Genomic DNA, 17,497 nt, shown 5'->3' with positions numbered 1-17,497 from the left:
ATTCAAATGGCAGCAGATTTTCCAACAAGCAATCAGATTGACGGCAGATATCCCTACAAAATGCAATAAGATTGGCGGCAGATTTCCCCACAAAATGCAATAAGATTGGCGGCAGATTTAACCACAAAATGCAAATCAGATTGGCGGTAGATTTCCCCACGAAATGCAATCAGATTTTGCAGACGATATCCCCACAAAATGCAACCATATTGGCTGCAGATATCCCCACAAAATGCAACCATATTGGCTGCAGATATCCCCACAAAATGCAATCAGATTGGCGGCAGCCGGGAAATTTCCCAGTTTAGATAGGCAGGTATATAGGTGTCCCCAGTATAGATATACCCAGATCTAGGTGTCCCCAGTTTAGGTAGGCAGGTCACCAGTTAGTGGGGGCCCCCATGCTGGAAGGGGGGGCAGTGGGCACCGAGCGGAGGGGAGGGGGGGGAAGCCTTCCCCCTCCCTCACCTAGGGCCCCCCCTTCCGAGCTCCCCCTCCAAAATTGCAGCCAGTAGCGGCAGCGAGCAGGAATCACTTACCGGGAGAATCAGAGAGCTCTGCGTGCCGCCACTGGTCTGATCTCCTGCACTGCATTGTCCAATCACGTTCTCACAGGAAGTACTGTTAGAGCGTGATTGTACAGTGTCAGTGCAGAAGACCAGACCAGCGGCACGCAGAGCTATCGCTCTCGGTAAGCCGTTCCGCTGGCTGGCTGACTGCAATTCTGGACGGGGGGAGCGTGGAAGGGGGGCCCTAGGTGAGGGAGGGGGGGGAGGTTTCCCACCCTCCCTCACGCTCTTTGCCAACTTTCCCCCCTACCTGCGCTGTGCCCCCCTCCTTTTCAGCACTGGGGCCCCACGGAGGCGGGGCGACCGGGGCCCCCCGATGGAAAAATCGGTACTTTGCGGCTCAGGACGAGCCTGGGGGGGGCCTAACTGTCCCACTGATTGTTTTTATTAATATTCCTGAAAGACTCTAGCCTTCATTTTTTTAGTTTATTCAGGATGACGCACTCTTTCCATCCGTTTTGTGGTTATTAATAGTATTTTTTCTATTATACATATGTGATGTATAACAGAGATCTGAGCATTTGGCGTGATGTGTCACAACTTCAAAAAGGTTGGAAACCGCTGTCCTAGGAGGTAACTCAGGAGAAAAGGTGGATTGCATATGGGCTTGTGGGTGTGTGCATTCACAGAGAGGATGAAGGGCGGGGGCACAAAAATCAGGTTTCGCTCAGGGCGCTGTAAACCTAAGGCCGGCCCTGATTGCCCATGCCCGACATACAGCATATAATCACACAGAAATGTCCCCAAAAGGAAGAATCTAACTGCATAGCAGGTACAATACCATGTAAAAGCACCAGCTATACCACAACTATGAAACTTGTATGAGACAAGGATCACTCCCAGGAGAGGGGAAAAAGGACAGCGCTCCACAGCAATATAATTATCAATAAAAAATTTTTAGCACCAATGTCACCAGTTATATATTGGGGATCCGCAGACTTCAACCGAGCACACACACTCTTCAACAGATTCAGTCCACCAAACGAAGTTGCGATCACAATCCTGCCCTCCCAATAGGAGCCTAGGATTTCCCTGTAATAGAAGCAGGAATAGTGCAATATTGCCTTTTGAAAAGCACCACGTGAGTCACTGCAATGATCTGTGCAAATAAGCACCTCCACCAGAGGTATAGGGAAACAAGGGTGGTCTGAATACCCCCTCTGTGAGTCTCACTCACCAGATTCCTTCTTGGGTTTTATGCAAACAAGCCCTCCTTCCTAGGCACCAACAACAGCAATAACCACCTTCACACACCTTCAAACACAGAGCGGAACTTGCATAGTGTAAAAAAGCTTTTAAAATTTATTAGTAAAACACATAAAAGATCTGCGTACCAGATAGAAGATCATACAAGCGCTTTCTATGTGTGCCAGCACCGCCGCGGTCGGATCTCTGCTGCACGCCACAGTCCCCGCTCTGATTACTTCCCCCTTCTAGCTCCGCCGGAGCTAGGAGTCACGCAGGACGGAAGGGGGAAGTAATCAGAGCGGGGACTGTGGCGTGCAGCAGAGATCCGACCGCGGCGGTGCTGGCACACATAGAAAGCGCTTGTATGATCTTCTATCTGGTACGCAGATCTTTTATGTGTTTTACTAATAAATTTTAAAAGCTTTTTTACACTATGCAAGTTCCGCTCTGTGTTTGAAGGTGTGTGAAGGTGGTTATTGCTGTTGTTGGTGCCTAGGAAGGAGGGCTTGTTTGCATAAAACCCAAGAAGGAATCTGGTGAGTGAGACTCACAGAGGGGGTATTCAGACCCCCCTTGTTTCCCTATACCTCTGGTGGAGGTGCTTATTTGCACAGATCATTGCAGTGACTCACGTGGTGCTTTTCAAAAGGCAATATTGCACTATTCCTGCTTCTATTACAGGGAAATCCTAGGCTCCTATTGGGAGGGCAGGATTGTGATCGCAACTTCGTTTGGTGGACTGAGTATGAAACTTGTATGCAGAGGCCGGGCAATAATCCAATCCACCCAATAGCAGGTCACAGCAGTTCATACACATAATATTCTACCATCATCCGTCCTGCTGTAGAGAGTGACGTATACAGATACTATGAATGTTACAGCATCTGCATGAATGATAAACCACTGTCAGTCCATGTGAGAAGAGACACAATAGGCTGATAGGGACCTGGATAATCACCTGTGTCTCGCCACATTGGTGATCACGCTATGTATGTAATTCAATGTATAGTTTGTGGCTTTCCAGGACCAGGCAGTCCATTCAGTGGCGTAACTACAATTCATGGGGCCCCCCAAAAAAGACTTTGATGAGGCCCCCTTAATGTTCTTGACCCTTTCCTTTCCTCCCCTTGGTGACCCTCACAGCCTAAGGGCCCATCTTACAAGGCTCATGTTACCATCAGGATCTTCACACCCATAACAAGTCTAACCACAAAAACACCTGATCTGGAGTATCAGAAGAAGGGTAGGTTAGTAGTTGGGGCCCTCCCATACCTCCGGGCCCCCTTGCAGTTGTAGGGGCTACTCTTCCTAGTTACACCCAGGGCCGTTTCTTGGGCAGTGCGGGCAGGGCGACCGCCCTGGGTGCAGACCGGCAAGTAGAAGAAGGGGGGTGCAGGCAGAAGGACATAACCACTATGGAGTAGTGGTGGCCCTGATTAGAACTCATTGAAAAACATGTGATCAGTTTGATCAGCTGACAGATTTGTAAGGTCCTGATTTGCTGTGATGCTCTCCTGGTTTAACATAGCAAATCAGAACCTTACAAATCTATCAGCTGATCAAACTGATGACATGCTTCTCCATGAGTTCTGCTATTCAGGGCCATCCCTACTAGGGAGCTTGTGATGCACGGTGCAGTCAAATTGAAGAAGATTACCAGCTCGATTGCCTTCCTTGACTCCTCCTAGGCTGCCTGCGTCAGACGTCACGTCATCATCACGTCGCCACCGTGTGATGACACCTGATGTCCTGGAGCGGTACTGCAGGCTGTCAGTGCGCAGCGCCCATGGAGGAGTCGGCTTTCTCCTGCTTCCTCCTGGATGAGAAGCTGGTCACTAGTAAGTAGGCAGATCTACTTGTGACCTGTGGCTGTGTGGCTGTCCCTAAAAAGTAAAAGTTAGCGAGTCCACAGATGGGCTAGAGCAGGTTTTGCTCCTCATGGGGGATTCTCAGGAATCTCTTTATTTTCAAAAGTACTTAGTGAATGGCAGTTGCTCCGTCCAACTGCTAAAAAGTGTGCAGCGAGCAGGGAGGCTGCCCAGCATCTTTGTATGAATTCTTTTAGGGAGTATATTTATAAAGAATAAAGGCCATGCTGAGAATCACCCATGAAGAGATGGACTAGTCCAAAACCTGTTGGTTCTGTCAGATTTCTACTGCTTACTGTAACTGACAGCAACATGGGAGAAAAGTCATTTATGGCTCATTTTACTTTTTTTTTTTTTTTGTATGTGTTTATATATATTTTTTAAATTTTAAGATTTTCATAACAGTGGTCCTTTAAGTTTCCCTCTTTCTCATTTGAGGAAGTTGGGAGGTATATCAATTGATATGTATAGAGTGCTTGAGGGGGCCCAATGTACAACTCACACCGGGGCCCATAGCTCCTTAGCTACGTCGCTGCCTATGACCTTGCCAGGACTGCTAGCTGCACACAGGGCACTGGAGTTCGTCTCTGGAGGAGTAAACAGTGGACAGACTGACACACTTATTTGTGAGCGGTGATCACATTAGACCCGATGCCTTGTCACGGAAGATGTCACGTTAGCGGAAAGTTCTGCATTCTAGGAATATATCTGCATAATGAATGAGTCACGGGCACTTGTCTGTAGTCAGAGGGAACGCAGAGGAGCACCTGTTCTCTGGCACTGAAGCAGAAAGATGTACAATGACCCATCTGCCAGCACAGGGGAATAACAAGCCAAAATAGATACGCCGGTCATTATCCAAAGCTCCAGGGCAATGGAAACTTGCTGTTGCTGTGGACAGCTTAGCATCATGGAAGCACATATAAGATATGTCACCCATATTCTGGCACTTTATTATTAGCATACCTCCCAACTTTTTGAGATAAGAAAGAGAGACACTTAAGCCACACCCCCAATCACACCCCTGCCACACCACCACCACACCTCTACTAACAAACCCTGCCACACCCCTAGTCATGCCCCCACCACACCTCTAACCACGCCCCTGGCACACCCCCAGCACACCCCTAGTCATGCATAGCATAAACATTTCATAAGGAATTTTTTTGTTTTATAATTGAAACCACACTGGTCCTTTCTATCCTTACATAGTTACATAGTTACATAGTTACTTTGGTTGAAAAAAGACATACGTCCATCGAGTTCAACCAGTACAAAGTACAACTCCAGCCCGCTCCCTCACATATCCCTGTTGATCCAGAGGAAGGCGAAAAAACCCTTACAAGGTAAAAATTCCTTCCCGACTCCAGATGGCAATCAGATAAAATCCCTGGATCAACATCATTGGCATTACCTAGTAATTGTAGCCATGGATGTCATTCAACGCAAGGAAAGCATCTAAGCCCCCTTTAAATGCAGGTATAGAGTTTGCCATAACGACTTCCTGTGGCAATGCATTCCACATCTTAATCACTCTTACTGTAAAGAACCCTTTCCTAAATAAATGGCTAAAACGTTTTTCCTCCATGCGCAGATCATGTCCTCTAGTCCTTTGAGAAGGCCTAGGGACAAAAAGCTCATCCGCCAAGCTATTATATTGCCCTCTGATGTATTTATACATGTTAATTAGATCTCCTCTAAGGCGTCTTTTCTCTAGACTAAATAAACCCAGTTTATCTAACCTTTCTTGGTAAGTGAGACCTTCCATCCCACGTATCAATTTTGTTGCTCGTCTCTGCACCTGCTCTAAAACTGCAATATCTTTTTTGTAATGTGGTGCCCAGAACTGAATTCCATATTCCAGATGTGGCCTTACTAGAGAGTTAAACAGGGGCAATATTATGCTAGCATCTCGAGTTTTTATTTCCCTTTTAATGCATCCCAAAATTTTGTTAGCTTTAGCTGCAGCGGCTTGGCATTGAGTACGATTATTTAACTTGTTGTCGATGAGTACTCCTAAGTCCTTCTCCAAGTTTGATGTCCCCAACTGTATCCCATTTATTTTGTATGGTGTTAGACCATTGGTACGACCAAAATGCATGACTTTACATTTGTCAACATTGAATTTCATCTGCCATGCATGTGCCCATATAGCCATCCTATCCAGATCCTGTTGCAATCCTGGTTCATTATCTTTCATATCAACATTTTAAAATAAGAAATATATCAATTTAAATTACGGGAATGAAGATTGGAGTCAATTAAACACATTTTTTTAGTAGAAAAATACATATATTTACAAAGATCTGTACATGAGTCCTGAAAGAGGGACAGAGGGACTGGGTTCCCAAAGAGGCAAAAAAAGAGACAATTGGGAGAAGCTACGTTATTATCATTATTAATAATTTATATAGAGCGAGCACCTTCAATGGCGCTGTACAACAGCAGACAGGATATTTAACAATACAACAAATAGTACAAGACAATGGTGGATTACAGCTTATGCAGTGAAAATCTCAGTTGTGTGTGTGTGTGTGTGTGTGTGTGTGTGTGTGTGTGTGTGTGTGTGTGTGTACACACACACACTCACACACACACACACGCACACACATACATACACGCACACACATACATACACGCACACACGCACAGACACACACCACACACACACACACACACAGACACACACCACACACACACACACACAGACACACACATACATACACACACACAGACACACACATACATACACACACACACACACCACACACACACACACACACACAGACACACACATACATACATACACACACACAGACACACACATACATACACACACACAGAGACACACATACATACACACACACACACACCACACACACGCACAGACACACACCACACACGCACAGACACACACCACACACGCACAGACACACACACACACGCACGCACACACACCACACACGCACAGACACACACACACAGACACATGCACAAACGCACATACACATACACACCACACACACACATACATACACACACATACATACACACAGACACACACATACATACACACACACACACATGTGTATGTATGTGTGTGTGTGTGTGTGTGTGTGTGTGTGTGTACACACACACACACACACACACACACATACATACACGCACACACATACATACACGCACACACATACATACACACACACACGCACAGACACACACCACACACACACACACACACACACACACAGACACACACCACACACACACACGCACACATACACACACACACAGACACACACATACATACATACACACACACAGACACACACCACACACACACACGCACACATACACACACGCACAGACACACACGCACAGACACACACCACACACGCACAGACACACACACACGCACGCACACACACCACACACGCACAGACACACACACACAGACACATGCACAAACGCACATACACACATACACACACATACATACACACACACACAGACACACACATACATACACACACACACACACACACAGAGACACACACACACACACACACACACACAGACACACACATACATACACACACACACACACACAGACACACACACACACACACTGTACACCTTACACTGTACACACACACACACACACTGTACACCTCACACTGTACACACACACACACACTGTACACCTCACACTGTACGCCTCACACTGTGCACACACACACACGCACACACACCTCTGCCTGCTGGTGAGATATTAAAGCACACCTGGAGTGACAGGGATAAGGGGATAAGGGGGCTGTCATATTTATTTCCTTTTAAAGAATACCAGTTGCCTGGCTGTCCTGCTGATCTCTTTGGCTGCAGTAGTGTTTGAATCCCACACCTGAAACAAGCATGCAGCTAATCTTGTCAGAGACACTTGATCTGCATGCTTGTTGAGGGTCTATGGCTAAAAGTATTAGGGCAGAGGATCAGCAGGGCCACCAGGCAATGTGCATTGTTTAAAAGTAAATCGATATGGCAGCCTCCATATCCCGCTCACTTCTGGTGTCCTGTAAGTATTTGTGGCCAACACTGCAGCTCGGCAGATTCCTATCATTATGAGCTGTAGCTGCAGTGCTGGATACAAAGAGTTAAAGTTAACCTTTCAGCGGAAGGAATGCATAGTCTGCCTCCTCCTGCTTCATCTCTGAATACACCTGGTCCTCCCTCACGGCTCCTCTAGTGCTGGCATCTGCTGATGACATGATCAGCAGAAGCCGGCGCTAGGGGAGTAGTGAGGGAGAGGAGAGGTTTCTGATTGCCATGGGCTCCGATAGATTAGGTGAGACGTGCAACTGCTGCTTTCATTTATTCAGGGGGAGACATGGGCAACAGAAGAGGCTACATGGGGGACACGAGGTACAACGGGGACACAATAATTGAGGGAGAATATCTATAAGACGCTCCTGGATCATGGTTGCACCAGATTTAGTATATATTTTTCCTGGGTTTTGCTCTCTAAACTTAAAGAGACACTGAAGCGAAAAAAAAATTATGATATTCTAATTTTTATGTGTAGTACAGCTAAGAAATAAAACATTAAGATCAGATACATCAGACTAATTGTTTCCAGTACAGGAAGAGTTAAGAAACTCCAGTTGTTATCTCTATGCAAAAAAGCCATTAAGCTCTACGACTTTCAAAGTGGTGGAGAGGGCTGTCTTCTGACTTTTATTATCTCAACTGTAAGTAAACAAATGTCTTTTTCTCTGCCAGAGGAGAGGTCATTACTTCACAGACTGCTCTGAAAGACTCATTTTGAATGCTGAGTGTTGTGTAATCTGCACATATTAGAGAATGATGCAATGTTAGAAAAAACACTATATACCTGAAAATAAAAATATGAGAATATTTTCTTTGCTGCTAATCTTCTAGTAATTATTCATAGTACACAACCAATTCATTATATCATATTTGTTTTTTCGCTTCAGTGTCTCTTTGTGCGTCTTATATTCTGCTCCAGATTCTTATTGTCTTATATGCCTAAAAATACAGTACTTTTAATTCCTACCAAAAAAAAAAGTTTGACCAGTATGGCCAATCAAATGCAGCTGTAGCTAATTTTCATTGGTCGATTTTCAAGCTGCATGCAAATTGTATGCAACTCAGAACAATTAATGTCTCATCTGATCATCTGTAGTCATTAAACAATTTATTTTTGCAGTCTGCACCTCAGAAGAGCTTACAATCTAATCAGATTGTCAAAGTTTCCTGTCCTCACCATAAGCCTATCACCTTTTGGGAACGTAAATTGACCAATCAGTTTTTAGGGTGGGAGAGAAACAGGGGAAAACATACAAACTCCATGTAGAATGGGTCCTAGAGAGATTAAAACCCGGGCCCCTTATTACCCACCATGCTGCCCCATTAGTGGATTTACAGCTGTAAGTATTAGGGCTAGGACCCACTAGCGCACTTTTGGCAGTGTTTTGTGATCGCCGGCAATTCCCAAAAAACACTTTGCCAATGGAAGTGAGTGGAGGGGAATCCTCTAGGGCGATTGCAATTAGGGTTAGTCGGAATCTCAGGACATGTAGCATTTTGAGAGCATTTGCACTCAATGCTAAGTAAAAAAAAGCAATTTTGCAGCGCTTTGGGGGGTTGAGCGATTACGACTTAAATAAACGTTATTATGCTCACCAGGTGTCTGGATTTCCTGCTTCCGTCCGTAGCCCCGCCCCCCTAAAGGAAGAGGTCACAGGCGCTTCTCTGAATGGTCCTAGAGAAGCACCTATGAACCCTTCCTTTGGGGGCGGGGCTACAGACAAAAGCAGGAAATGAGAACACCTGGTGAGTATAATAAAGTTTGGTCAATAAAAAACAAAAACAAGCAAATCGCTAATCGGAAGTGCTGCTGCGATTTTAAAGCACTGCAGCGATTCCTCGTGGGTTCTAAGCCGAATAGAGAATCTTTAAAGACAATAGTAAGGCTGGGAGAAGTAGCTTGGCTAATACATGAGGGGGTTTAAATATACATCTTCTGAAAGGCTATTTAATACACAATGATTACACTGCAGAGACAGGAGTCCTGTCCCTCTGTCCTCCTCATTTGTCCCTCTTTCAGGACTTTGTCGCTCTTTCTATGTAAATATATTTCTCTACTAAGAATATGTTTAATTGACTCTAAACTTTATCCTTATCCTTTAAATTGATATATTACTAATTTTAAAGTGTTAATATGGAGGAAAATGAACCAGGATAGAAAGGACCAGTGTGGTTTGAATTATAAAACAACATATTTTTCTTATGAAATCTTTAGGTATGTGTGAGTAGGGGTGTGACGGGGGCATGATCAGGGGCGTGGCTTGAGTTTTCCTTTTTCTCATCTCAGAAAGTTGGGAGCTATGCTGGAGGAGACAGACAGAAGTGTGTCTGCAGTGTGGCAGGAGAGGCAGCAGCTCCTGTCGGTCTCGGGAACACGTTGGATCCTGATCACAGCTGATGTGATGACAGCATGTCCAGGAGATGGATAAATAATACCTTGTGTGACCTGCACTAATGTGACCAGCAAACAGCGCATTGTACTCGGTGTTCTCACAGATAACGTTTCACGTGTTGGCTTCTTCCATCCACTCTATTAATGGGCAGAAGCTCATCGCACTAATGTCCACTCTGCTGGTGTCACCTGCAGTCAGCGCAGAGGTCAAGGGGCTTTGCTTTGATGCTTGTCTAGATAATGGTGTTAGTCTAGTGGAGGGGACCCAGGAGGAAACACTATCCGTGCCACCATCCAAATAGGCAGGGCTGGGCCGCCCATAAGGCGGGTGAGGTGGGTTCCTCAGGTGGCAAGGTCGAGGGGGCGGCACCCGCCTGGCCGTGGGTGGGGGGGGGACGCCGAACTGGAGGGGGTAGCAGGCAGGAAGGGGGTATTGGGCACAGTGGCAGGGAGGCCACTGGGTCCCCCGATCTGCACTCCCCCTCCAGCTATTAAGTGCAGCAGCGTACTATGATCAGGCAGTGGGCGGGGATGACTCACCTCTTCCGCATTCCACTGGAACGCGGAAGAGGTGAGTCATCCCCGCCCAATGCCTGACAATAAACGCTGCTGCACTTAATAGCCAAAAAAGAAGCGCAGATCGGGGGACCAAGGTGAGGGGGGGGGTCCGGCCCCCCTCCCGCCACTGTGCCCAATAACCCCTTCCTGCCTGCTACTCCCTCCAGGCTACCTATCTTTGTGGGGGAGGGGTTATTTTACAGGGGGGTGGGGGGCGGCGGCATCTCTAGAACCGGCCCTGGGAATAGGTTAAGTAATGTTGTATGTTCTCCCCGTTTCTATGTGGGTTTCCTCTGGGAACTCCGGTTTCCTATCACATCCCAAAAACACACACAGATAAGTTAATTGGCTTAATTAAAATAAATGAAGAATCGGATGGAATAAAACCCCCACAAAACGCAGAATCACTAATACAACAAAAAGCATGCAAGACATAAAAAAAACCACAGGGACTGGTGTGAAGGCACCCTTAGTGTTTCCTTAGTGGATGTGACCCAATTGCCTTAGTGCGCTTTCACACTGGCACAGTGCAGCAAATTACCACAGCCTAATGAACCCCTATGGGGAAAGTTCACACTTCCCACGTTGCGGTACGCTGCGCATACCTACATTACCGTGCGCGACTCGTGGCGACCTGCGGCCATCTGGGTCAGCCAGGAAGTCATGCTACTCTATGGCGACTCAGGGTTTTTAAAACATTGGCGTTGCAACGCCGCAGCGCGCATGTGTGGAAGCGTATTTTTACAATACCCTTCCGCATACCCGAAGCAGGAAGTGACTGCAAGAGTATGCCACTTCCTGCTTGGCTGGCGGACAAACAGGGAATACCATGTAAATACCCGGTGTTCCCTTAGGCCTGTTTTTGGATGTGTGATGGCTACCGCCAGTTTGCAGTGTGAAACAAGTCTCAGGCAGGAAAACACACACTTCGTTTTCCCCTTAGTTTCCCAGGTTTCCGCCGGGTTTTGCGTTTGCATCTAACGTGAACGTTTTTCCGCGTTTATGCGCTTGCATGGCACGTACTGCCATGCAACATGCGGGAAAAGGCAGAAAACTGTGCGTTTAGAAAACGCCGAAAAAAACGCAAACGCGCACAATTGCATGAAGTGTGTTCCCTGCCTTAAAGTGTACCAGAGGCGGTTTTTAGTATTAAAAAAAAAGGGACACAGAGGCATATTCCCATCTGAAGGACATGCCTGCCACTGTGTTCCCTCCACTGACAGCCCCCCTCCCGCTATGCTAGCCCACCCGCAACCCCTGCGTCTGGCGACAAGGAGCTTCTCGGCAGAGTAGTGGGAAAGGGGCGTCCCTTGCAGGAGAGGAACTCCTACATCACGCCCCTTCCCCGCCTCTAAGAGCCTCTTCACTGGCTCTCCTCTGCCTGCTCCCCGCCTCTCCCTCACCCTCTCCATACCAATCTCCGCTTTGTGCTCTGAGGAGTTTATTGGGTATTGGATTTTGTGCATGCGCAAACGATCGTTATCTAACTATATGATGGATCCGCATTTTCCACCGATGTTAGTTGTACATCGCTAGTTTTAATGATCGTTTGTGAAAGTTTTGTGCATGATTACCTGAGGAGCGATCATTTCAAACAAGTATAGTCTAAAGTGTGTACGAAGCTTTATGTGCATACACACATGCAACTTTGATTGGCTGATCACTGACCAATTTTGCCACCTCCATGTAGTCGGAGGGTCAACAAATTGTGTATTCTATGAATAGATTGTGCAGGTAAGCTCTTATACTACATAGAAGCGGTAATATTGGCCAATGATTGACCAATCAAAATTGAATGTGTGTAGCAGGCTTAAACCAGATTTTCCCGAACAGCATCTGCAGAATTGCAATTGACTTTTAATTGTGTAATGTTTTGGAACCTATAACTAAATGTTTTTGTTTTTTTCACAGTTGGGAAACCAATCAAAGTACCGAAAAATTCCACGCCATCCAACGAGGAGGTGGACAAGCTGCATCAGCTCTATATGGAGAAGCTGAGCAAATTATTTGAGGCGCACAAAACCCAATACAACGTCCCGGCCGACCGACATCTGACCTTTCTATAACCGCTGCAGGAAGCCCCCGTCCCCTCTCTTGTTTACAACCGCCTCTGTCTGGTTGGTCATAATTTCTGGCCAAAACCGGTCACTGCAGGAGGGTCACTATTGTATAAAATGAGACAGCCAGATGTAGCAAATGTCTTCTTTCCAATGACCCCGGCGTGCCCGCCTCCAGAAGTCATGCTTTTACAGCGCCAGCTCACATTTATATCATTGCATTTTATTAAAATTCAATGCAATAAAAGTGATACATTTACAATTGTACAGGAAGAAATTAATGTTTTTGTTTTTTCAGTATAAAAATCAGTTTAACCTGTTTTTGCATTATAATTTGTATTATGTAGTGAAAATAATATAATTAATAAAATTGCTTATTGTTTACAGTATTTATTTATAGATTATTTAGTCAGTGTTTGCCCCATTGTAAAATCTTTCCTCTCCCTGATTTACATTGTGAAATATATCACTGGTGGTGACATCTTTAGGCCTCTTTTCCACGTAGGGCTGGGCCGAGGCAGAGGATAGAGAGGCTCCAGCCTCAGGGCGCAGTGTAGGAGGGGGGCACACAACTCAATCAGCTATCATTCCCCTGTTCTGTTTGAAGCAGAGAGAACTAAGAAAAGGGGACACATGGCAGTGACTGCAAGCCAGATAACTAGAGATTAAGGTGTTGCTGGGTTTGGGGGCCCTGGGGCGCCTCTTTGTCTAATAGCAATCAGTGTGTGACGGCTGGGGTGGGAGGGATGGGGGGGCGCACTTTGGTGTCTCAGCCAGGGGCGTTGCTAGGATCCTAAGACATTCGGGGCACTTTGGGCACTGCAGTCGAAAAACGGGTGTGTCCATGCATTAGAAAGTAGGTGTGGTCATGGGTGGAGCAACATTCACATGAACTTAACAGCTGTCTAAGAGCTGTGGTGTCCCTATGGCGATATCCTGGGAGCTGTGGTGCCTCAATGGGGGCATGGTGGGAGATGAGGTGCATCAGTGGGGTGTATGCTGGGTGCTGTGGTGCTTCAATGGAGGGTGTGCTGGGTGGAGTTGAATAATGCTTCCCGCCTCTGCCCGCAAGATATCCGGGGTATCTCAGAATAGATACGGGGCATGTGCCACTGATCCTTGGGGCTAGCAACGCTCCTGGTCTCAGCCTTGGGTGCTGGAGGACCTGGTCCCAGCTCTGTCTCCACAAACTGTTGATAGGCAGTGAAATGCCTCTCTGACTCTTACAACTGCTCACTGCTGCCTGGTAACTGCTTACTGCTGCCTGGTAACTGCTTACTGCTGCCCGGTAACTGCTCACTGCTGCCCGGTAACTGCTCACTGCTGCCCGGTAACTGCTCGTTACTGCCCGGTAACTGCTCGTTACTGCCCGGTAACTGCTCGTTACTGCCCGGTAACTGCTCGTTACTGCCCGGTAACTGCTCGTTACTGCCCGGTAACTGCTCGCTACTGCCCGGTAACTGCTCGCTACTGCCCGGTAACTGCTCGCTACTGCCCAGTAACTGCTCGTTACTGCTCGTTGCTGCCCGGTAACTGCTCGCTGCTGCCTGGTAACTGCTCGCTGCTGCCTGGTAACTGCTCGCTGAGTACACAGCTCAACAATCCGTGGAAAAGAGGCCAAAGATTTCTCGTGGGAAAGGGGGTATCGGCTACAGATTAGGATGAAGTTCAATCCTTGGTTAAAGTTCCTCTTTAATTGGCAGTTATAAAATGGGAGATTGAACTGGGACTTGATGTGTATGTATCCAGCCATAAGGCTGTTTTAACCCCCTCCCGACCGCCTAACAATGATGGGCAGTGGGAGGGTGGCGCCACCAGGACTGCCTAATGGGGACGCGTGTGCGCATGCGTGCATGTTCCCTGCAGTGACATCAGTGGCCATCAGCGAACAGCCTGCCAGCTGCGATTGGAGCTGCCAGGCTGTTGGAGAAAGAAACAAAAGGTATTTTGATTTGTACAGCGCTCCCATCTAGCGCAGCGCTGTACAGGGGACAGCCCTGTCACTCAGTTGTCCCCAGGAGTGGCATGCAATATGATCCCTCTCATGGGCTGACTGAGAGGTGATTGTAATGGTGGATCTCATGGGGGAGGGAGGGAATTAAAGAAAAATAGGTTATTTTTTTTAAATAATGAATGAAAAAACAAACATTGCAGAAGCAATCAGATCCCACCAACAGAAATCTCTGTTGGTGTGAAGAAAAGTAGATAATATTCATTTGGCTGCTAAATTAAATGGCTGAGGAATTAACTGTAGCTGCAGAGTAAGCCTGTGGTCCTCAAGACACCCGAGGCGAAAATAAACTAATGAAATAAACAATTGTATCTATCTTCCTTCTCCTAAAAAATGACTTCTTAAGATATTCCACAGTTTTTTATTTGTTTAAATCTACTTTTTAAGTTTTGAGCGTTTTGCGATTGATTCGCGTTTTTAAAATCGCTCCCATTCATTTTCATTAAAATCGCGAAGCAATCGCATTCTCGGAAATCAGTGCGATTTTTCCGCGATTTTAATGAAAGTGAAAGGGAGCGATTTTAAATCGCTGATCAATCGCAAAACACTCAGAAAAGCGCTTCTAGTGTGAATGGGACCTTACTTTTTCCTTTTTAATGTGTATGACTTAGGCCTCTTTTCCATGGACAGTTGATCTGTGTGTTCAGCAAGCAGTTACCAGGCAGCAGTGAGAGTTTGAGAAGCATTTCACTGCCTATCAACAGTCCATGGAAAAGAGGCCTTAATCGCTGTACAATATATTGCACAGTCCACTGCCTGTCCAGAACGAAGGCGTAGCATTCTTAGGCCTCTTTTCCACGGACTGTGGATAGACAGTGAAATGCCTCTCAAACTCTCACAACTGCTCACTGCTGTCTGGTAACTGCTTGCTGAGCACACAGCTCAACAGTCCGTGGAAAAGAGACTTAATGACCAATCCGCTGCCAGGAGAAATACATTAATTTAAACCTTTTCTTTTAGATACATGCGGCTCCCCTTAGGTGACACACCCAGCTTCAACTTCAATCAATGCAGTGCACTGGCTGGATAGTGTAGGTTAAAGTGGACCCAAATTAAAAATACAAGATTTCAGAAATAAAATCTATTTTCTAAATTATAATAATAAATAGCAGCCTTTTTTCAGCTGCATGATGACAAATATAAAATATTTTACATTTCTTGGGGGAACCCCTCCCTTCCTTTCAAATTGCCGGGACAAAATCAGGCAAACTGGTGGAGTAGATGGTGTCCAGCAATGGAGGAATTGCTAATGGCTGCCCCCAGTATAACCCTAGTTATGCAAAGTGAAGGGTGAAAAGCATGCACTGAAATGCTCATAGGCTGGAAGAAAGGTTTATTTATCTTTGTATGCGTCAGAGTGGTGCAACTACATATTTTAAATAAAAAAATGTTTGGTTTGGGACCGCTTTAAGGGCTCTGCCTCTGACACAGGAGACCTGACAGTGTTCTCAGCAGGTCTTTTAGCCGGGTACTCCACCCGGCTAGTTTTGGTGAGCACCCGGCTGTCATCAGCGAACCACTTCCTATGCTGTAAGCAGAGTTGCGCACAGAAGCATCGGTCCTGCATTCTCTCATATTGCCCCACCCAGCTACTTTGTCATGCCACCCGGCTACTATTTCATGCCACCCGGCTGGAAAAAAATTTCTGGAGAGAACACTGCCTGGGTTTGAATCTCGGCTCTGCCTGTTCAGTAAGCAAGCACCTATTCAGTAGGAGACCTTGGGCAAGTCTCCCTAACACTGCTACTGCCTATAGAGCACGTCTTAGTGGCTGCAGCTCTGGCGCTTTGAGTCTGCCAGGAGAAAAGCGCGATATAAATGTTGTTTGTTTGGTGAGGGGGGCTGGACTGGGAACCTCCTCCCTTCCTTATACATCACGTTCTGAGTTCATGTCTGCTTTAAAAGGCAAAATTAGGTTGTTGTCACTAATCTAGTCTGGAACTGGAAGGGTCTTCAGACTGCTGTCCAGTTCTAGGGTGCCCTCCAGTCTGTCTGCTTCTGCAGCCCACCCCACTGACCCATCCCTGCAGAGTTTGGCAGGGAAGCATGTTGTATGCAGACTTGCAGAGCTCGCCAGCAGAGTGTGCTGTATGGTCACTTCCTCCAGCACTCTGCATGCTGTCATGTGACTGTGATGTCACATCCCGGGGATGCCTGGGATTGGAAGACTTGCATCAGTGCTGAATACAGATGGAATAGCACAAGCAACCACAGGTCAGTGAGTCGGGTGCAGTAAGTCACACGAGAGCATTTTGCCACGATTTCGGCAAAACGCTCAAATGCTAGCGCTTTTTAAAAGTGCTAGTGTAATGAAACCTTATGGGCCCGTTCTTACTTGGGCGATTAACGCTAATTGCCACAAATCGCCCAAAAACACCAAACGCAAACATGTAGCCTGCACCATTTTCAGGCGATTTCCCGGCGATCGCGTTTCAGTGCTATCGAAGCGCTAAACGCGATCACGACAAAATAGTCACAGTGTTCAGTGATTTTTCCGCGTCAAATCGTGGAAAAATCACTCCTGCAAAACGCCGGCAAAAATCGCTGGCGTTGTGTAAGTGTGAATGGGGCCTTAATGTAGAGGCTGCTGGCAAGATCCAGTCCAATTATATTTTTAGGGATGGTCCGTGAGATGCTAATCATTCAGAGTGTGTGGAAATCTTAACGAGAACCCAAGGTGGATCTTCGGAGGGCAAATGGGATGCAGAGCCATGTTCTCTGCCTGATGACATGCCTCTCTGCCTCCCCCC

General features: G+C 46.6%; 1 protein-coding gene across 1 annotated transcript in view; it reads left to right on the top strand.

The window, feature by feature from the left end:
* Positions 1–13,125, top strand: part of MOGAT2 (monoacylglycerol O-acyltransferase 2) — a 104,620-nt gene extending 91,495 nt beyond the window's left edge. The window contains exon 6 of the mRNA XM_068266658.1: positions 12,591–13,125. Within this exon, the coding sequence (XP_068122759.1) occupies positions 12,591–12,745 (155 nt within the window). The 3' untranslated portion in view covers positions 12,746–13,125. The remainder of the gene's footprint in view (positions 1–12,590) is intronic.
* Positions 13,126–17,497: the final 4,372 nt, after the last annotated feature.

The sequence above is a fragment of the Hyperolius riggenbachi genome, chromosome 2, assembly GCF_040937935.1.
Source record: "Hyperolius riggenbachi isolate aHypRig1 chromosome 2, aHypRig1.pri, whole genome shotgun sequence".
Lineage (NCBI taxonomy): Eukaryota > Metazoa > Chordata > Amphibia > Anura > Hyperoliidae > Hyperolius > Hyperolius riggenbachi.
The sequence above is the reverse complement of the archived record's forward strand: the minus strand, read 5'-3'. Positions and strand labels throughout refer to the sequence as shown.